This window comes from Schistocerca nitens, chromosome 2 (assembly GCF_023898315.1).
Source record: "Schistocerca nitens isolate TAMUIC-IGC-003100 chromosome 2, iqSchNite1.1, whole genome shotgun sequence".
Lineage (NCBI taxonomy): Eukaryota > Metazoa > Arthropoda > Insecta > Orthoptera > Acrididae > Schistocerca > Schistocerca nitens.
Genome location: NC_064615.1, coordinates 72,989,843 through 73,013,383, shown reverse-complemented (window position 1 = coordinate 73,013,383; position 23,541 = coordinate 72,989,843). Strand labels below are relative to the sequence as shown.

Genomic DNA, 23,541 nt, shown 5'->3' with positions numbered 1-23,541 from the left:
CATAACGCTACAGATTTAACGTACCTGTATTACGTCAGATGAATGAAAGTCGTAAGCAGTTGTTTACTTGTGACACGCAAAAAGTGTGAGACGTATTAGTACTTCTTGTCACGTCACCTCTCGTAGATAACAAACGAAAAAGATTACAAAAATCAGGTAATGTTAAATGTAGGCTACTGTAATAACGACCAAATATAACAAGAAAACTACCGTGTCCCTTCTACCCCACAGGAAGTAGGCCTATTAAAAACTGTCTTCAAGAGTACCTACAATTATTAACTAAGAATAATGTTTCAGCAACCGCAACTGCGGAAAACGTGCTTACAACTTGCGTGCGTCAATATACAAACTGAGTAGTCCATGCGCAAGATAGGCAACATCGAGGACCATATGAGCACAGGAGCGCCGTGGTCCCGTGGTTTGAGTGAGCAGCTGCGGAACGAGGGATCATTGGTTCAAGTCTTCCCTCGAGTGAAAAATTTAAATTTTTTATTTTCGCGAAGTTATGATCTGTCCGTTCGTTCATTGACGTCTCTGTTCACTGTAATAAGTTTAGCGTCTGTGTTTTGCGACCGCACCGCAAAACCGTGCGATTAGTAGACGAAAGGACGTGCCTCTCCAATGGGAACCGAAAACATTTGATCACAAGGTCATAGGTCAACCAATTCCTCCACAGGAAAACATGTCTGATATATTCTATACGACACTTGTGACGGCATGTGCATCACATGACAGGAATATGTTGTCGACCCACCTAGCTTGCACACTTGGCGAATGGGTAAAAAGATTCTTCTATCTTGCCCGATTTAGGTTTTCTTGTGGATGTGATAATCACTCCCAAAAAGTGATGAAAACATAAGAGTTTGTCAGACAATAATTGTCTGAAAATAAAAAATTAAACTTTTCACTCGAGGGAAGTCATGAACCAAGGACTTCTCGCTCCGCAGCTGCTCACGCTAACCACGGGACCACGACGCTCCTGAGCTCATACTGTCGTTGAAGTTGCCTATCTTGCCATGGACTACTCAGTATGTATATTTTGCTTATTTTTTCATAGTTCGCCAAAACTTCCTATTTTCTCGATTGATCTGTGTTCAGTTTTTCAAGGCCTATCCACTGTGCCAACTTATAACCAAATCTGAGGGGGGTGCGATGGGGAGGTTCCCTTGTCAGTAGCGCCATCTCGTGCCGGCCAGGTGTTGTAGCTGGACAGCCTTACACGTGTCTCCTGTGCCCACAAACATTCCTCGTGAATCCGGCTACCTGTCAGTGAAAACCGTATCACAACACGTGCAGTAGCTCTTGAGATTAGCCTTCACACACAGATAGAAAGAAGCATCTGAGGGCTTTAATTTACAGTATGTATCGATGATCCCAAGGAGTTCTACCAGTCACCACTAGTTTGCAATTGCGTCGTTTTCACAGCAGTGGGGGAAATTTAATTCATCATAGTTTAGTCAGTTTGCATGAATTTTTTTTAATTATGAATTTGGCCAGCTATGGACCGCATACAACTTAAGACTTATGGTGTTTCTTTTTTTTCCGTTCTTCCCAGTACTTCTTCATTTTCTCGCCAACTGCTCGTCTCTGCTCCTCTGTCCACACTCTCTTGGGTCGAGGTTTTGGCGCATCTTCTTCAAAGTTTGCGTTTTCTATAAGTAGCCTAAAGTTATTCCTGTCACGTATTATTTCTTCTGTAACACCTATTTTGTTGGCGTCTTTCTTTACTGCTTCTATCCATCCTACAGTTTTTTTCAGCTTACTAACGTAATTAAAAATTTTCTTTGTAATCCGTGTTTCTTCCATTCTTTTTAAATGTCCATAAAATTTTAGCCGTCTCTTCCTCATTGTATCTGTGATCTTTTCTGTATTTTTGTATAGGTCTTCATTTCTCCTTTTAATCCACCTATTTTCCTTGTTTTTCTCAGGACCTAGAATTTTTCTTAATATTTTTCTCTCTCTTTTTTCTAGTTCTCTTAATTCGCCTTTCTTGAACCAGCTCCTCTATTACTGAAAACAGTATCAAAATCCTTTTAATAGTTGCTCAGATTATCTTGAACATACATACCGAACTTAAATTTATATATGTATAGAAGATAGAAGATAAATAGTAGATAGATGGCAGCATGAATTGCCACATGTTAGCTTGACTCACGGGAGAATTTCACGGAAATGCTGATAAATCTGTACTAGCAGACACTTGAAGATATAACCAACTATCCAGCGAATGACTGCATACAAATTTTCCAGAATCAGTACTATGAGAAGCGCATAAAGCCATATAAACAGTATTCTTCTTGCGTTTTACCGCACTCTGAAGATAGTGAAGACGATCATTACTTTTATGACTGTGTGTATTTACAGTTAAGCTATGAATTTGCTGATAGTAAGTGATTATTAAATCCGGTAGTCAAGTTAAAATGAAGCCTCCTCCAAGGAGTATACAATTCCTCCTACAACAGTTCGCGAGTCACCGAAATGTGATGTAACAGTGTAGACAGCCCTTGATAAATGATCAGATATTACCGCAGTGAAACCAGCAGGAAAGAAACTATAAAAATGGAAGTTTAATTCTGGTCCACCTCCACGCGGTAGGGGCACGGACAACAATGTATACATTCGCGGATGGAGAACAAATACAGTCAGGACAAATATTAGGCGCCGGGTCATATGAAAACAACAGCAGTGAAAGAAAACAGTTGTCTGTGATAACAGATACTATGCACGTTTTTCCCTCAGTCCGCTGCGACTCTGCTGATAATTCTCTGATAACCAGTACCCAGGATAACTGAAAATACTGAGGAGGATGCAATTTACAAGCTTCTCTCTTGAAAGCTGCAGCAAGCGCTAGAATGGTTTCCATAGTTGACAGCCTTTATGATGAATAGTGTATAATCTAAATGTTGCAAACTCCAGACGTTAATTGTTAGTAGAACGTTGGAGAAGTGCTCGTCATGTCAAAGATGACTGTTTACAGTTATCTTGTGTCGGGCAGGTTTTCTTCTCCGTCTTAGTAAAGAAACACCGAGTGAACAGAATGTCTGGTAATATACACTGGTGTCCAAAATTAAAGCAACAAACTGCTATATCCCCGTCCTGTGCGTAATTCACAATATAACCATATAAACTGTCAACAGATGTTGTTACGATCGTGTTCTGTACTTAAGATGGCATTTCGATCAAGGGACAACCACGCCAGCAATGACGTCAGGGCGCCTATCAAGCGGGATAGTGTTTGCATGGTAGTCCAACATCGACAATCGCTGTGTACACTGTCACAGATGGTGCAGTATGGCACAGAGAAGACAACTACTGACTCTTTGATGTGGAGGACCATAGGAAAACTGGAAGCAGGACAGTCGCAAACATATGAGGCCCGATGGCTTAATGCGGATCGTTCTGTTGCTTCTCGGATGAGGCGACAGTTTATGGAGCCCGAAACTGTATCCCAGAGACAAGGATAGGGCCGACCTCGGGTGACATCAGAAAGAGTGGGCCGTTATTTGGCTGTAAGGACACGACGGTATCGCCTTAGTACAGACATCTGACCCCTCAGCATCCCCTAGACGTGTTGTGTCGAGGCAAACGGTATACAGAAGGCTTCAGCAGAGTGGCCTTTATTGTTGGAGAACTGCTGTGTGTTTACCTTTGGCGTGTCTTCACAGAAGGGAACGTCTAGAGTGGAGCCGTCAACATGCTGCCTGAACCGTCGAACGGTGGGCCAGTGTTCTTACCACAGGTGAGTTCCGATTTGGTCTGGAAAGTGATTCTCGACGGATTCGCATCTGGAGGGCACGTGGAACACGATTTCGGTTCCCAAACACTGTGGAATGAGACCGACATCGAGGAGGATCCCTAATGGTGTGGCAGGTTGACCACTCGAACATCTCTTCATGAAATTGTACGGTTGAATCAGCAAGATTTAACTGCTGCCAGGTATCGTGAGGAGATCTTGGGCTGTTGTGAGGTACTCTGGGCCCAGACTTCGTACTGATGGACGATAATGCGCGGCCTCATAGAGCACGGGTGGTTTATGTTTTTTGCGCACGTAGCGTGGCCTGCTCGCTCTCCCGATTTGAATCGCAAAGAGCATGTCTGGGATGCACAAAGCAGATGGATTGCATCACGTCTGTATCCATCAACCACTCTCCTAAACTTGTGGGTAGCTCTGCAGGAAGAATGGGAGTTATTGCCTCAACACTAGACTGATGACATCACTCACAGCATGTCCCGTCGTTATCAGGTGCCAGAGGTGGTCACACCCCATACTGAGCACATTAACCAATTGTCAGAATGTGCGTGCAAATCCATTACGTTGGAAAAAACGAAGAACATTTTTGTCTACCGTTATATGTGGTGTAGTTGATTACGTTCTGATTCTTTACATTGTTTCTACTTTACTACCACTTGTCTGAACCGTGTGAGGGAAAATAAACGCAACTTTGCAAAATTTCCGTTTGTTGCTTTAATTTTGGAGACCACGGTATGCAAAAAGAACGACATAATATTAGATACGAAATGAAGCTAAACTCTTTGGGCTCGGACTCACGTCATTGTTACCGATATATAAAAGCAGCTAATGAATCAGGGAATAAATAGAACTTATCCTTGATTTCTTGCCTATGTCTAATTCCTGATCAACGTTTAGAACGGCGTAGTGTCAACAACACCACTGCGCCACGGTTGTCCGGAAGCGGTTGGCGAACATTCACGGCCGGCTGTGGTTCACCTTCAAATAATTTGACCCTCAGACAAGGCAAGGCAAGCACTCCGTGTTAAGGCCGGCCAAATAACGGAACCGGTTCTTGCGGTGACTGGCGGCTTTGCACTGCGTATGCTTTTCCGATTAGTTTTGTTTTCTCAGGTCGTTGTTGTCACTACGTTTCAGTCACTCTGTTGCGTGAGAGGGCACAGACTCAGTTCTGAATGGAGCGACGCCGTTTTTCCCACATGGAATGTTGAATCACTGTACACCAAATCACATTCCTAGGAAGAGTGCGCGTTTGTAGCACGTCATATGAACAGCTTCTACGGAACACTGTAACTCCTACAGCGGAAGTACATGGCTTTGAACGCACAGGACCGCACAAAAATGTGCTTACAAGGGAACCTCCCCATCGCAACCCCATCAGATTTAGTTATAAGTTGGCACAGTGGATAGGCCTTGAAGAACTGAACACAGATCAATCGAGAAAACAGGAAGAAGTTGTGTGGAACTATGAAAAAAATTAGTAAAATATACAAACTGAGTAGTCCATGCGAAATATATGCAACATCAAGGAACATGTAAACTCAGGAGCGCCGTGGTCCCGTGGTTAGCGTGAGTAGCTGCGAAACAAGAGGTCGTTGGTTCAAGTCTTCCCTTGACTGAAAATTTTACTTTTTTTATTTTCGCAAAGTTATGATATGTCCGTTCGTTCATTGACGTCTCTGTTCACTGTAATAAGTTTAGTGTCTGTGTTTTGCGACCGCATCGCAAAACCGTGCGATTGGTAGACGAAAGGACGTGCCTCTCCAATGGGAACCGAAAACATTTGATCGCAAGGTCATAGGTCAACAGATTCCTCCACAGGAAAACACATCTGATATATTCTATACGACACTTGTGACGGCATGTGCGTCACATGACAGGAATATGTTGTCGACAGACCTAACTTGTACACTTAGCGAATGGGTAAATAGATTCTTCTACCTTGCCCGATTTAGGTTTTCTTGTGGATGTGATAATCACTTCCAAAAAAGTGATGAAAACATAAGAGTATGTCACATAAACTGAAAATAAAAAATTAATCTTTTCGCTGGAGGGAAGATTTGATCCAAGTACCTCTCGTACCGCAGCTACTCACGCTAACAACGGGACCACGGCGATCCTGGACTCGCACTATTCTGGATGTTGCCTATCTTACGCATGGACTACTCAGTTTGTATATTTTACTAATTTTTTTCATAGTTCCACACAACTTCTTCCTGTTTTCTCGATTGATCTGTGTTCAGTTTTTCAAGGCCTATCCACTGTGCCAACTTATAACTAAATCTGAAGGGGGTGCGATGGGAAAGTTCCCTTGTTAGAATATAAATCGCCCGTCCCAAAAACAATGATACGAGCCACTCGCATGCTAAACTGGGCGTTTTACCAAGAGAGACATTTCAATGGTCACCTATTCGAGGTATACGAGACGAACTTTGGTAACGCGATAAAACAAAATAACTAAACAACAGGATCAAATCACACATATTTCCATATCGCGACTTACGCTGTGTACTTCTTTACATAATAAAAGCTCATCCTGAGAAGGATAAATGATTTTGTAAGACTTCAACTTGGGAAACCTTAAGTAAATGTACACTACTGTCTTTTCATCACCAGACTTTGTTGTTGTGGTCTTCAGTCCTGAGACTGGTTTGATGCAGCTCTCCATGCTACTCTATCCTGTGCAAGCTTCTTCATCTCCCAGTACTTACTGCAACCTACATCCTTCTGAATCTGCTTAGTGTATTGATCTCTTGGTCTCCCTCTACGATTTTTACCCTCCACGCTGCCCTCCAGTGCTAAATTTGTGATCCCTTGATGCCTCAAAACATGTCCTACCAACCGATTTCTTCTTCTAGTCAAGTTGTGCCACAAACTTCTCTTCTCCCCTATCCTATTCAATACCTCCTCATTAGTTACGTGATCTACCCACCTTATCTTCAGCATTCTTCTGTAGCACCACATTTCGAAAGCTTCTATTCTCTTCTTGTCCAAACTAGTTATCGTCCATGTCTCACTTCCATACACTTCCAGACTTTACTCTGTGTTATAAAGGTAACTCTATACGCCGAATTACAAGCCTGTATTACAGTTTGCTTGGTCAAAGCCAGGTTATGACATTGGCATACCTGAGATTGCCATAAATGTTGGTACTAAAGTCGGAACAAAATCCACAGAAAAACTAGTCATAAGATGATAGTGAGGAGAGACTTAGACGGCTCGAAAAACTGACCTATGTGTCATTACTGAGCATAATGCTAAAATATATCTGAAAAGAGCACAGTATAACATAGCAACTTTAGATACTCTCCTTGACAGTTTCTTTTGTGCTTTTGAGTCTCAATATAGTGTGTGAAGTCATCTCTCATCAGAATCACCTGAAAAATAACAGGAACAAAATTTGCAGAATGGTTTCCCCATTTGTGTTGCCTCTGTTTATGAAAGGACATTTTTTTTGTATCCGTCATTTACATACGTTTCGCTTTTGGTATCACAAAACAACGAGAACTCACACAGGCACTGCAACGGTAAATGAATTTATGGAACTCAAGCTACTCAAAAATATGAACAAGTGAATGATGGTTGTTATACAGCGTTGCCAACTGCAATCAAATACATTTGACGTAGTATGAGAGCCAACAGTTGGCGGCTGCTTATATGTCGTATATTAATTCGTTATAATATACTGAACCATAGAATATAAATCTTACTTGAAAATCCTGACATTTAGCGTCCCGATTGAGGCTTTTTGGAACACCGAGACGAAGACTGAGAAATGGAGGCATTCCCAATTAATCGTGACGTATAGCAGCCCTAGGCATACCAATACTACCTTTTGAAAATGTACATCTACATCTACATGGATACTCTGCAAATCACATTTAAGTGCCTGGCAGAGGGTTCATCGAATCACCTTCACAGTTCTCTATTATTGGAATCTCGTATAGCGCGCGGAAAGAATGAACACCTATATCTTTCCGTACATCCACATCCACATCTACATCTCTCCTTGCGAACTCTGATTTCCCTTATTTTATCGTGGTGATCGTTCCGCCCTATGTAGGTCGGTGTCAACAATATATTTTCGCATTCGGAGGAGAAAGTTGGTGATTGGAATTTCGTGAGAAGATTCAGTCGCAACGAAAAACGCCTTTCTTTTAATGATTTCCAGCCCAAATCCTGTATCATTTCTGTGACACTCTCTCCCATATTTCGCGATAATACAAAACGTGCTGCCTTTCTTTGAACTTTTGCTACGTACTCCGTCAGTCGTACCTGGTAAGGATCCCACACCGCGCAGCAGTATTCTAAAAGAGGACGGACAAGCGTAGTCTAGGCAGTCTCCTTAGTAGGTCTGTTACATTTTCTAAAGTGTCGTGCCAATAAAACGCAGTCTTTGGTTAGCCTTCCACACAATATTTTCTACGTGTTCTTTCCAATTTAAGTTGTCCGTAATTGTAATACCTAGGTATTTAGATGAATGTATGCCTTTTAGATTAGACTGATTTATCGTGTAATCGAAGTTTAACGAGTTCCTTTTAGCACTCATTTGGACGACCTCACACTTTTCGTTATTTAGGGTCAACTGCCACTTTTCGCACCATTCATATATTTTTTCTAAATAGTTTTGTAGTTTGTTTTGATCTTCTGATGACTTTATTAGTCGATAAACGACAGCGTCATCTGCAAACAACCGAAGACGGCTGCTCAGATTGTCTCCCAAATCATTTATATAGATAAGGAACAACACTACCTTGGGGAACGCCAGAAATCGCTTTTGTTTTACTCGATGACTTTCCGTCAAGTACTACGAAGTGTAACCTCTCTGACAGGAAATCACAAATCCAGTCACATAACTGAGGCGATATTCCATAAGCACGCAATTTCACTACGAGCTTGTGTGGTACAGTGTAAAAAGCCTTCCGGGAATACGGAGTCGATCTGAAATCCCTTGTCAATAGTACTCAGCACTTCATGTGAATAAAGAGCTAGTTCTGTTTCACAGAAACGGTGTTTTGTAAGCCCATGTTGACTGTGCGTTAATAGGCCGTTTCCTTCGAGGTAATTCATAATGTTCGAGCACAATATATGTTCTAAAATCCTGCTGCATATCGACGTTAATGATATGGGCCTGTAATTTAATGGATTACTCCTACTACCTTTCTTGAATATTGATGTGTCCTGTGCAACTTTCCAGTCTTTGGGTACGGATCTTTCGTCGAGCGAACGGTTGTATATGATTGTTAAGTATGGAGCTAACGCATCAGCATACTCCGAAAGGAACCTAATTGGTATACAGTCTGGACCAGAAGACTTGCTTTTATTAAGTGATTTGAGTTGCTTCACTACTCCGAGGATATTTACTTCTACGTTACTTATGTAGGCAGCTGTTTCGATTCGAATTCTGGAATATTTACTTCGTCTTCTTTTGTAAAGGCATTTCGGAAGGCTGTGTTTAGTAACTCTGCTTTGGCAGCACTGTCTTCAATAGTATCTCCATTGCTATCGCGCAGAAAAGCAGTGATTGTTTCTTGCCGCTAACATACTTCACATACGACCAGATTCTCTTCGGATTTTCTGACAGGTTTCGAGACAAAGTTTCGTTGTGGAAACTGTTATAGGCGTCTCGCATTGAACTCCGCGCTTGGTTTCGAGCTCCTGTAAAGGATCACCAATCTTGGGGATTTTGCGTCTGTTTCAATTTGCCATGTTTGTTTCGTTGTTTCTGCAACAGTGTTCTAACCCGTTTTGTGTACGAAGGAGGATCACCTCCGTCGTTTGTTAGTTTATTTTGTATAAACCTCTCAATTGCTGCCGATACTATTTCTTTGAATTTAAGCCACATCTGGTCTACACTTATATTATTAATTTGGAGTGAGTGGAGATTGTCTCTCAGGAAGGCGTCAAGTGAATTTTTATCTGATTTTTTGAATAGGTATATTTTTCGCTTATTTTTCGAGGATTTGGGGATTACAATATTCAATCACGCTACGACAACCCTGTGTTCACTAATCCCTATATCGGCGTTGATGCTGGTTATTAACTCAGGATTTGCCGGCCGCTGTGGACGAGCGGTTCTAGGCGCTTCAGTCCGGAACCGCGCGACTGCTACGGTCGCAGTTCGAAAAAAATGGTTCAAATGGCTCTGAGCACTATGCAACTTAACTTCTAAGGTCATCAGTCCCCTAGAACTTAGAACTGCTTAAACCTAACTAACCTAAGGACATCACACACATCCATGCCCGAGGCAGGATTCGAACCTGCGACCGTAGCGGTCGCCTGGCTCCAGACTGTAGCGCCTACAACTGTTATACCAATGGTTCCTGTATTTACGTTCTTCATGTGTTCAGCCTGCACCCTTTGTGACTGAAGCCCTTCTTGTGTTTTCACGATACCCTCTAAGCTAATAAACCTCCCAGTCCACGCCACACAGCCCCTGCTACCCGTGTAGCCGCCTCCTGCGTATAGTGGACACCTGACCTATTCAGCGGAACCCGAAACCCAACCACCCTTTGGCGCAAGTCAATGAATCTGCAGCCTACACGGTCGCAGAACCGCCTGAGCCTCTGATTCAGACCCTCCTCTCGGCTCTGTACCAGTGGTCCGCAATCGGTCCTGTCGACTATGTTGCAAATGGTCAGCTCTGCTTTCGTCTTGCGAGCAAGACTGGCAGCCTTTACCACTTCTGTTAGCCGCTCGGAACCAGAGAGAATCTCTTCTGATCTTGCGAGCAAGACTGGCAGCCTTTACCACTTCTGTTAGCCGCTCGAAACCAGAGAGAATCTCTTCTGATCCAAAGCGACACATCGACGTGAGCAACCACCTGCAGTTGGCTGCACCCTGTGCTCTTCATGGCATCCGGGAGGACCCTTTCTACATCTGGAACGACTCCACCCGGTATGCACACGGAGTGCACATTGGTTTTGTTACCCTCCTTGTCAGACAAGCCTCTAAAGGGCCCCATAACGCGCCTAACGTTGGAGCTCCCAACTACCAATAGTCCCACCCTCTGCGATTGCCCGGATCTTGCAGGCTGAGTGGTTTCCTCTGAAACAGGACAGGCGACAGCATCTGGCTCAGCGACAGTGTCAGCCACAGACAGCACCTCGAACCTAATCGTCAGACAAACCGGCCTTACATCCGGCCGCCTGGGAAGTCTTTCGCCGCCTGTTTCGCCCCGGGGCAACCTCCCACTCGACCACAGGTGAGGGGTCAGCCTCAGTGCGAGCAGTAACTGGGATGGCCACCGGTGAGGACCGATCGGAGGACTCTGACGCGGTGGACGTCCGTTGGATCCCCACGGCCGGCCCACAGCAGTGGTGCCCATCCATTGCAGCCTCAAGCTGTGAAACTGAAGCCATCAGAGCCTGAAGCTGAGAGCGAAGTGTCACCAACTCGGCTCGCATCCGCACACAACAATCGCAGTCCCTGTCCATACCAATGACTGTGGAAAACTAAACGATGCAGATAAACGGACTATCGGCACGTGCTGCGCAACTCTAATAAAGACCCTGACGAAAACGCACGAACTGTGTCTAGTAATACGGAGATATTCAAGAACCTAACTACCGAAGCACTCCGGTGAAACCAAATAATTTGCCCCCGGCAAGGAACTTGTAATATATCATAAAATCGGTTTACTTTCTGACGCAAACGAAAACGCAAGAATTGTGGCTATTAGATTTTAAATTTACACGCAGAAACTCAAGAAACTAAACTATTAAAGCACACAGTTGATATAATAAAATTCGCTCCTGGTTAGGAACTCGTAAATGTCACAAAAGCGGTTTACTTATCTGTTGCTGCGTCTGTCGCGGTCGGCTACTGCTGCCTGACTGTAATTAGTGTGGCATTTCATATTGGACTCCTTGAATGCAGAAGAGATGTTGAATGTGAGAAAATGGCTTTAACGGATGTACATGATGCTCTGTTCCACTTTGCTTTGACCGCTTCACTGAAATCCCAGACCTGCACTTTGAAGACTGTATAGCTGTGCTACACTATCAGGCCACTGGAAAAAAGTTCGTTGTTCAGATAGCGTAGTTATATTAAGCACTGGGGCAGATAGCCATAAGTCACGACATTGAATTACGCGTGTTCTTGGTCCTCTTATACCGATATTTTGCTCCCACACGTTACCGAAAAATTGGAAGTTTGTGGTAAGGTCTTATGGGACCAAACTGCTGATGTCATCGGTCCCTAAGCCTACACACTACTTAATCTAACTTAAACTAACTTACGCTATGGACAACACACACACCCATGCCCGAGGGAGGACTCGAACCTCCGACGGGGAAGCCGCACGGACCGTGACAAGGCGTCCGAGACCGCGCGGCTATCCCGCGCGCCCACGTTACCGAAGTTCGTCTCTTACGTACCAATTTATCGTCCGTACGATAAACTGGACGTGTTTGGGCTCTACCCGACCATTTTTTCTCGTCGGGCGGTCGGTTAGGTCTTCCCATCCGATAGCCTATCCCACCATCACTTCATCCAACAAACTGTGCCGTGTATAGCGCTATCCGTCCGTGCGAAAATATACGCTGTTTAAAATGTCGTAGATGGCGACGCAGATAGAGATGTGATTACAGAGTTTGTGATTTTCCAACAATGAGGGATCTTCTGTTTCTTTCATTAGTATTATTTATTATTGCTATTTATGGTTGTTGTTGTTGTGGTCTTCAGTCCTGAGACTGGTTTGATGCAGCTCTCCATGCTACTCTATCCTGTGCAAGCTTCTTCATCTCCCAGTACCTACTGCAACCTACATCCTTCTGAATCTGCTTAGTGTATTCATCTCTTGGTCTCCCTCTACGATTTTTACCCTCCACGCTGCCCTCCAATGCTAAATTTGTGATCCCTTGATGCCTCAAAACATGTCCTACCAACCGATTTCTTCTTCTAGTCAAGTTGTGCCACAAACTTCTCTTCTCCCCAATCCTATTCAATACCTCCTCATTAGTTACGTGATCTACCCATTTATGGTACGGACGTATTATAATAAAATTAGCCGAGCGGTCAGGCGCTGCAGTCATGGACTTTGCGGCTGGTCCCGGCGGATGTTCGAGTCCTCCCTGTGGCATGGGTGTGTGTGTTTGTGTATGCTTAGGGACTGATGACCTTAGCAGTTAAGTCCCATAAGATTTCACACACATTTGAACATTTTTTTTAAAATCATTTTTGCTTTGCATTACCTTGATATATTTTCTCAGGCAACTGTAAATCATTTTGCAAGTTTTACGAGTCATTTTCGATAGTAATTGTGGAGCTACACTAAATTTGAGATCTTTGTAACTTTTCCAGTGGCTAGAAACCGTAATGTAGCTAACAGACCATCCTTGCAGCTTACAGTCTCGCTCATGACTGTATTCCTTTTCGATAAGAATGTTTTCATGACGTTCAGCAGCTCCTAAAAGCATGTTTCATCTATTCTTAGATAATTATGAAAATCATTGGCTTGTAGCTCCTTAAGTAACAAGAGAGTGGGTGAATTTGTTTCTTTACATATGCCATTCTTTCCCCACAGCTTTCTTTCGGCTTTTCTTCGCACTGTTACCTCTAAAATAACCAAATACCACTGTTGTTTCTGTGTAAAAAAAAAGCAGCGCCTTGTGAAACATAGCCTCAATGAAATTACTATAAACAAGTCCCAACCAGCGATAGGGAACAAGGCGGCGCTACAATCGATGCAGTTGGTCAGGACGTGTGGAGCTGCCACGAAAATGGTTGGTTGGTTGGTCGGACGACAATCTGGTATGTGTGTAGGTTTTATTTTACACTTTGAACAGGTGATCATTCAAATGTGCTTCGTGGTAAGACGCCCAGTTTCGCACTCAAATGTTTGATAACAGAGTTTCTGGGATGAGCGATTTATATTCGAAGCACATTCGCGTTCAAAAAATTTGCTTGAGAGGGAAAGTTGCGAAGTGTGTTCTAGAGGTCCCCGTACCCCTCTTGACTTTGTTCAGTTGGGGACATAAACAGTTGTTTCATTAGTATCCTTACTTTGGCAGCATTCCGCCTCGTAAAGTAACCATGCTTGATGCGGAGAAACGGGCCTTTGTTTTAGGCAGTGACAAAGACAAGGAGGAGGGTAGAAAGATTAGTATTTAAGGTCCCGTCCACAACGTGATCATTAGAGACGGGGCATAAACTCGGATTAGGGAAAGATGAGGAAGGTGTCCTTTTAAAGGAACCATCACGCAATTTGCAAAAAATGATGTAGGGAAACCGCGGAAAATCTACATCTGGATGGGTGGACGAGGATTTGAAGTGACGGCTTTCTGGATGTGAGTCCAGCATGCTATCACTGCTCCACCTCATGATGGACGTAAGTAAGCGTGAGAGGAAAGGTATGCCACCGTCGCTCAGTCTAATTCCAAAGGCCGTTTCTCACTGAAGAGCGATACTCTATGATGAATGGGCGATTTGTTGCAGTCCACATAGAAGGAATGTGGTTCTCTGGTCTAAGGAAAAGCCCCGTTGTGTACAAGAGTTGGAGAGGACCCTTCTCATGTTAAAGTATTATATGTGTCGGGATCTCATCACGATAACTGTTTGGGCCGTATTTCTTTGGAGCGCACGTGAATGAAAATTCGCATTTGGACATGTTGCGAACGTGGTTAACATCTCATCACGAAGAAAAGGGCATAATGGCAACTCATTATGGGGAATGATCAAGTCTCAAGTGGTTCAAAGTCGGTACAAGAAAATTGAAGAATTCCACGAAACTGTTGACGAAACGTTTCGAAGTATAACTGCTGAGATGCTCCGCAAGACGTCAAGGACATGGGGACGTATAGACCTCCGTGTAAGGCACAATGGCGAGCGTACAGGCATACTGTATACGCAGTTTTTGTATGTAAGTACTCCAGTATACAGTATAAAATATACTGTTCTGATGCGGGATTTCTCTGACGTACGGGCAGGTGAAGAATGGAAGTAACAGAGTGGTTGAGTTCCACTGATAATGTCATTACTAAGTATACGGACATACAACAGTGTCTAGGAGGGTGTTGTTCACAAGAGTAAAATGATATAAGTTGGTCGGATTGCTAAAGTTCATGATTTGAACGAGACTGAATACTTAGGACCAAGTTACGATGATCAACATGGCTGTATGTTCTCTACGTGGCTCTCCGCAAGAAGTTCGGTTTATTGGGAGAATTTTAGGAAAGTGTGGTTCGTCTGTAAAGGAGGTCGCCTATAGGACGCTAGTACCTATTCTTAAGTACTGCTGAAGTGTTTGGGACCCGCAACAGTTCGAATTAAAGGAAGACAGCGAAGCAGTTTAGAGGCGGCTTGCTAGATTTGTTACTGGTTGGTTCGAACAAAGAGTGCTACTCAAGTGGGAATCCCTGGACAGAAGGCGACCTTCTTTTCGAGGAACACAATTGAGAAAATTTAGAGAAAGGGCATTTGAAGCTGACTGCAGAACGATCCTATTGTCGGCAACATACATTTCGCCTAAGCACCACGAAGATAAGATACGAGAAATTAGGGCTCGCGCGGAAGCATATAGACAGTAATTTTACCCTCGCTTATATGCGTGTGGAACGGAATTGAAACGACTAGTGGTGACACAGGGTACCCTCCGCCATGCACCGCACGGTGACTTGCGGAGTGTCTTTGTTGACGAGGAAGTGGAAGTGACTGATATTCCTGCGTAAGCATCTTGGCGCATGACGCGAAGGGACACTGCAGTAAAGACAGACAGTGTGCTACAGTATATTAGCTACTGCTTGTTACGAGAAAGTCCTATGGATGTGTTTCTACTAAATTTTCAGCTTGGTATCCACATTTGTTTCATCACTTAATGTACTTGTCGTTGAATATAACGCTTTACACTGTAATGTAGATGCTATTTTACTGTTCAGGCATTATAACTTTTCTCGCACCGATATATGTGGTGGTAATAAAGCAGATGCTGAGTGAACTAGGACAAATCTCATCAAACGGCATCTATCTCTCGCTTTCGCTTTCCGATTCAACCATTTTCATCTACTTTTTCTGTGTGTTACCTGAAGCCCTTTTAACAAATGCGGCGGTGGTTCTTAAAGGAAGGCAGGTTACTCGTTCGACCAGTCCATTTACCTTGAAAACGGGTTCTGTATTTACTACGATATCTGTCGAGACGTTAAATCTTATTATGCACTCTGAACATGTTTTGATGATTTTATTTGAGGCAAGGCGCATTTATTTCTATCAAATGTTCGATTATACCATCATATTCTTGTTTGAGCCCTATCTTGTGAGTGATATCAGCTACGAAACATAGGAACTGCATGCTTCTAAAACGTTGCTGTGCCATCTCCTTAGCTCACCAGTTCTCGAAACCATTTGTAAGGAGTAGAATTGCTATCAAATAATGAAATTAGAGCTACTTTTACTCTAGAGCTCTTACCAATATAGCTATCGCTTGACAATAAACTGTAATCAGTTATTATTCAGAGAATGGTTTCGTAATTGTTTCAAACGAAGAAAATACGCAGAAAATCTTGTCTTTATGTTACACGTAGCGTAATATATCTTTCTTTGATGTTAGTAGTACGTTCACCTCGATAGTTAAGTGGTTCTTCGCTCGGGGACTGGCTGTTGTCTTGTCTTTAGGTTTGTATCGTCATATCTGACAAGAAAAACGGCTCCATTACGCTGTCGTATCGTCTTACCATTATTGAGATGACTGAATGGGCGCGAACCGAAAGCCAGTAAATCGAAATAATAAAAAAAAACTTTTAAAATGTGGCCAGCGCGACTGAGTACCAAGCGGGTGACCTGCGGTCGGTTTCGGCCGCGTCAGAGATCATATCTGGGTTGTGGTCCTCACCATCATTCCTCTTCATCGACGTGCGAGTCGCTGAAGCAGCGCAAAATGAAGAGACTTGTTCTACGCGGCCGAACAATCCCAGACCGCCAGATGGGGCGTCCTGGCCAATAATGTCACACGATCATTTCATTCCAGAAGTATAACACTTACATTAACTCCAGAGTTGCAAAACGTCCTGTTGGAGATTTGCTTTTAGAATATTGTCTTTTCAAAATTTTCTTTTACGATAGTTGGCAACTGGACTATGTCTCTTGTGTAGCCATAAAGACACCTTTGGCAAAAGGGAAGTTTCCATTGCTTTTTTATCTTTATTCTTCGTTGCATAAACAAAAAAGTAAACACAACGCCTGTACTATACAACGCGTTACAGGAAGTCTCCATTGCTTTATCCTATGAATCAGAGGATATTATTAGTCTTCCTCCTGGTTTGTCTCTGAAAACAAAGGGCAATAAGAAATATTGTGATATGAGTGATGTTTGCAGCGTAATTCAAATGCTGGTACCTTCTATGTTCACCCTCACGGCGAGCGGTACGTTCTGTTCCCCAATGGCGCTCAGCAAAGCGCTGAAGTGTATAATCCAGTCGATGCGGTACATGACGACGATCTTCTGTAGGCCTTTGAAGTCCAGGATGTCAGCGAATATGTACGGCCCTGAAAAGGAAACAAAATGAGTGTAAATAAACGCGTTTGTAATTGACCGTAGCTTGTCAGCACCTATCGGCGGTTTTGCCCTTCTGGCGTCTTTTATCGCTTTACGAAGCTCCATATCTCGATATCTCAAAAGGTTTCGTCTTGTGATCTTCATGTTGCCTTAGTGTGTTTTATTTCTTCTGCCCATTCTTTGCTTGGTCTTCTACGTGTGCTAACTCTTTGAAGGATCTAGGTAATGCCACTGTTTTCTATAACTGAATCAAGAGGTGTTTCCATAACCGACATTTTAATTTCTGCATACTGATTTTTATCGTATGACTTAACACCACAATACTGTTCCTAAGAATGCATCCTCTGCACTATTTATCTTCTGTTGTCACTTTTTTTAAATTTTGGTTGGATATTAGCGTTATACACATTGAAATTAAACAGTATTGTCTTTACAGGTACCCACTTTAAAACAAAGAAAGTCTTTTTCCTCTTAAATGATGGTAACTCACTGCTATATTTACTCTTTGATGTTATTCATTTTTATTATTTCTCTCACTGGAATATCTTGTACTTCTTGATACTCATTTTGGTGTCCTAACGATATTGTCGTGCATGCCAAAGCAACATGTTTTTTTCTACAAAATTCCTAGCCTTACATCCGATCGCATCTCGTTGTTAAGCAAGAATAACTTTTCCATCGGCAAGAAACAAGTTACACATATTATTTTTCTTCAACTTCAGGTCAGTTTGAATTTCTTTCTTCACTATTATTTTAATGCGTTGAATATGTTAAATAAGGTTGGTGACAGGTATAGGCGCAGAAGAGCTACTGTGAAGTATGGAAGGTAGGAGACAAGGTACTGGCAGAACTGAAGCTGTGAGGACGGGTCGTGAGTTCGAATCTCGGTTCGGCACACAGTTTTAATATGCCAGGAAGTTTCGGGAATAGGCGTGGTTTAAGACCTTTCATCAAGACAATCGTTTTTGGTGTGAGTCCCAGTTACACTCCAGTTGAGCGATCGTAGACTTCACGGTGGTTTCATACGTAATACTAGTTTCTCTGTGTATAGGTAGCTATAGGCCTATATTTGGGCCACCTGCAACCGTGGCCTTTGTCCCCTTCCCTGTGGATTTATTTACAAGTCGCTTCATCGCAAACAAGTTGTCCACACATAGTTTTCTTTTCCTGAATGTTTTCTGATCTCCGAATGCCCTCGTTTACATTTCTTTACTTCATAAGGTCTGGTAGTAGAGAAGAGAATTTCTCTGTAATTGGTGCACAAATTTCTGCCCCTTCTAAATACCAGAACTTCATTTGCATGTTTCAAGTATGCAGGTACTGGCGCCACGCGTAGATGATGTTAGAGTTATTACTTTCGTTTGAGCGTCTAACTAGATAAGATTCAAAGATTCCAAATGGCCAGGGGAGTAACTGTTTTTCATAGCTTTAGTACTCTTTACATGTCTCCTACGTTAAATATTTGGCATTTGTCGTGGAGGCCTCTTAAGACACACCTGCAGACGACTGCCTTATAACTGCCAAAAGTTGTTTACAGTACTGCTTTAATTAAATACTTAATGACTGTCTTCAGTAGTTCATTAATATCAGATGTGTTATTGTCTCATGTATGACAAATGCGGAATTTTCGTAGATTAGTGAGCACGGGAGTGAAATGTCCGGATTGTGGGTTGGTGTTTCACTGGGGTGATTGTAGCGGGGAAGCTGTTATTGTGCCAGATGAGGATCACCAAAGGAGTTGTAGATTATATAGCCGGGACAAGAAAATCATGGAACAGGGAAAAAATATTTGTGCCCTTCAGGCTGAATTAGAAATGGTGTTCTTCGAATTAGACAGGTTGAAGAGGGAAAGAGACAATAGAAGCTGGGAACAGGTAACAAGTCGTAGTGAGAAGGAGAAAACCCCAGAAATCACTTTTCAGATTTCAATGAGCAATCAGTTTGATTTGTTGCCTGAAGTAGAAGAGCTTCAAACAGTTTTTGAGCAAAGTAGGGTACAGCGAACTCGTAGTAACAATTGTAATGCTAGGTCCGGAGTAAAGTCAAGCAGAAAGAAAAGAGTCCTGCTCTTAGGTAGCAGTCACGGAAGAGGTGTAGGCCAGTTGCTAACAGGATACGCTAGGAGTCGAGTACCAGGTCACAAGCATTGTGAAACCTAGTGCTAAGCTTAACCAGGTTACAGAAAACTTAGGGGCCTTGTGCAAAGATTTTGATGGTGAGGACCATGTTCTTATAGTAGGAGGAGCAGGAAACAGCCCTGGTTAGCAATTCGGACTACAGTATTAGGTGTGATCTGAATGTACACTACTGACCATTAAAATTGCTACACCAAGAAGAAATGCAGATGATAAACGGGTATTCATTGGACAAATATATTATACTAGAACTGACATGTGATTACATTTTCACGCAATTTGGCTGCATAGATCCTGAGAAATCAGTACCCAGAACAACCACCTCTGGCCGTAATAACGGCCTTGATACACCTGGGCATTGAGTCAGACAGAGCTTGGATGGCGTGTACAGGTACAGCTGCCCATGCAGCTTCAACACGATACCACAGTTCATCAAGAGTAGTGACTGGCGTATTGTGACGAGCCAGTTGCTCGGCCACCATTGACCAGACGTTTTCAGTTGGTGAGAGATCTTGAGAATGTGCTGGGCAAGGCAGCACTCGAACATTTTCTGTATCCAGAAAGGCCCATACAGGACTTGCAACATGCGGTCGTGCATTATCCTGCTCAAATGTAGGGTTTCGCAGGGATCGAATGAAGGGTAGAGCCACGGGTCGTAACACATCTCACATGTGAAATGTAACGCCCACTGTTCAAAATGCCGTCAATGCGAACAAGAGGTGACCGAGACGTGTAACCAATGGCACCCCATACCATCATGCCGGGTGATACGCCAGTATGGCGATGACGAATACACGCTTCGAATGTGCGTTCACCGCGATGTCGCCAAACACGGATGCGACCATCATGATGCTGTAAACAGAACCTGGATTCATCCGAAAAAATGACGTTTTGCCATTCGTGCACCCAGGTTCGTCGTTGAGTACACCATCGCAGGCGCTCCTGTCTGCAAACGGCGTCGAACTGTTCGTGCAGATGGTTGTTGTCTTGCAAACGTCCCCATCTGTTGACTTATGGATCGGGACGTGGCTGCACGATCCGTTACAGCCATGCGAATGAGATGCCTGTCATCTCTACTGCTAGGGGTACGAGGCCATTGGGATCCAGCACGGCGTTCCGTATTACCCTCCTGAACCCACCGATTCCATATTTTTCCAACAGTCGTTGGATCTCGACCAACGCGAGCAGCAGTGTCGCGATACGATAAACCGCAATGGCGATAGGCCACAATCCGACCTTTATCAAAGTGGGAAACGTGATGGTACGCATTTCTCCTCCTTACACGAGGTATCACAACAACGTTTCACCAGGCAACGCCGGTCAACTGCTGTTTGTGTATGAGAAATCGGTTGGAAACTTTCCTTATGTCAGCACGTTGTAGGCTTCGCCACCGGCGCCAGCCATGTGTGAATGCTCTCAAAAGCTAATCATTTGCATATCACAGCAACTTCTTCCAGTCGGTTAAATTTCGCGTCTGTAGCACGTCACCTTCGTGGTGTAGCAGTTTTAATGGCCAGTAGTGTAATAGGAGCAGCAACACCTCACACTCGTGTGGGGTTTGTGGATGTTTTGCAGGGCCATGAGCAGCCCTAGGTTAATACGGTTGTCAGCCGTGTTAACAGAGAGGCGGGTGGTTACTGTTGGCAGAAACTAAATCTCATATCTGTCCTGTGCCTGTTGATGCAATTTGGAGGTGGGGTTACATTAGTCATGGCCTGCACCTGTCTAGGAAGGGGAAGGGTAGATTAGTTGATCTTCTTGCAGAAAATGTAAGGGGGGCCACACGCACACAAGACAAAACACCTGTGATTACTGGAATCAGAGGGACACGTTTTTTAGGTTAGAATCAGGTTACAGACAGAGAGTATTGAAAGAGATTAAAACAGAACAGTGCCATAATGTCTGTAGCAGTATCCAAATAAATAAAATTTGTGTGTTTCATCAGAACATTAGAGGATTGAAAAATAAGATAGATGAGCTTCTTGTATGTATAGAAAATGGGGTAAATTCTGAAGGTATAGATGTTTTGTGTCTCTTTGAACACCATGTAACTGCAGGGAGGGAGAAGTTAAATTTAAGGGATTACAGATTAGCATCTTATTCATGTAGAGTCAACATGGAAAAAGAGGAGTTCCTACTTATATAAAAACTGGAACAACTCAAAAATATTGAAACAAATAGCTTTTGTGTAGATCAAATCCTTGAAGCATGTGCTTGTATAAGTTGCTTCTGCATTATGCTTCCATAGTAACTGTAACAATCTACAGATCCCCTCAAGGTAGCTTTCAGCTATTCATGAAAAATCTAGAGGCATTATTGAGCTACCTGTAAGATAGAAAAAAAAAAAATGGTTCAAATGGCTCTGAGCACTATGGGACTTAACATCTATGGTCATCAGTCCCCTAGAACTTAGAACTACTTAAACTTAACTACCCTAAGGACATCACACAACACCCAGTCATCATGAGGCAGAGAAAATCCCTGACCCCGCCGGGAATCGAACCCGGGAACCCGGGCGTGGGAAGCGAGAACGCTACCGCACGACCTCAGATAGAAAGAAGCAGTTAGTGGTTTGTGGATTTTAATGTAGATTTCCTAAAAGATACGGAGAGGAAAAATTAGCTAGAATCTTTGTTTGGTTGTTTCAATCTAGTATCTGTTGTAAATTTTCCAACTCGTGTGCAGCGGGATAGTAGGTCACCTATCGATAACATTTTCATTGATAGTGCTCAGGCAGAAACAATTAATGTCTACGCAGTTGTTAATGGGATATCTGATCATGATGCACAGTTAATGGAAATAACACATGTAGCACCATATAGGCTTCAGGCAGTTTCATACAAGGCAGGGAGGCTTATTGATGCGAACAGGGTACAGAGTTTTAAGAGCAGCCTAGAAAACGTAGAATGGGATGAAGTATACACAGAAAATGATTCTGATGCCCCGTAAGTTTGTCTCAATATTTGAGAGTTGTTTTCCTGAAACGTTTTCCAAAAAAGCCATTACAAAGTCAAGTAAGCCATGGATTACGAAGGGAATTAAGATATTGTGTAAGAGGAAGAGGGAAATATATGGATAGGATCCGACATTACTTGCTTACTACGAAAGATACTGTAATATTTTAAGGAAAGTCATTAAGGAGTCGAGAAGCTTATGTGTTCTGACAGACATTAATAATGCGGATAATAAGATTAACACTATATGGAATATTGTCAAACGGGAGATGGGGAAGTCTGACAGTGTACAGCATACCATAGCAATAAAGCTAAATGATGATGTTGTGTGTGATAATTCACAAGTTGCAAGTGTTTTTAACAATCACTTTCTGAATGTAGCAGCAAAAATAGGGTTAAAGAGTTCAGTTGAAGAAGCAAAAAATATGTTAAAAATGTCATTCCCCAGGACTTTAGGCCTTTAGAAATAGCACCAACATCCCCCACTGAAATTAAGGGAATTATAAATATACTGAAAAACAAGAGCTCATGTGGTGTTGATGGAGTCTCTAACAGAATTTTGAAGTGTTGTTCTAATTTAATAAGTGGAGTCCTCAGTGATATATGTAATGCTTCTCTGGCACAGGGAATTTTTCCAGACAGATTGAAATACGCAATTGTCAAAACTCTTCATAAGAAAGGGGACAAGAGTGACTTAAATAATTATTGACCAATCTCATTGCTGACTTCATTTTCTAAAATATACGAGAAAGTTATGTATGCAAGAGTAGTCTCACATTTAAGTGAAAATAATTCACTCAGCATGTCACAGTTCGGATTCTAGAAGGGTTACTCGACTGAAAATGCTATCTACACATTTACCCATCAAATAGTACAAGCCCTAAATAACAAATTATCGCCAGTTGGTATTTTTTTGTGATCTTTCCAAGGCATTTGACTGTGTGGATCATGTCACGCTTTTAGAAAAAACTCAGGTTTTATGGAATTGAAGGCTACACACACAACTGGTTTAGATCATACTTAATGAACACAAAGCAAAAAGTTGTGCTGAATAACACAAATAATGTTGGGAGGGTGGTAAATTCTAGTGAATGGGGAGTTATGGCGAAGGGAGTCCCACAAGGTTCAATTTTGGGTCCTCTGCTGTTCCTTATTCATGTGAATGACCTCTCACTTAACGTTCAGCAAGCAGAAATTTTTTGCAGATGACAC

The 23,541-nt window shown here is 42.8% G+C and overlaps 1 protein-coding gene across 1 annotated transcript in view; it reads right to left on the bottom strand.

The window, feature by feature from the left end:
- LOC126235731 (L-threonine 3-dehydrogenase, mitochondrial) overlaps positions 1-23,541 on the bottom strand; it is a 218,133-nt gene that overhangs the window by 65,524 nt on the left and 129,068 nt on the right. The window contains exon 4 of the mRNA XM_049944507.1: positions 17,081-17,230. Within this exon, the coding sequence (XP_049800464.1) occupies positions 17,081-17,230 (150 nt within the window). The remainder of the gene's footprint in view (positions 1-17,080; positions 17,231-23,541) is intronic.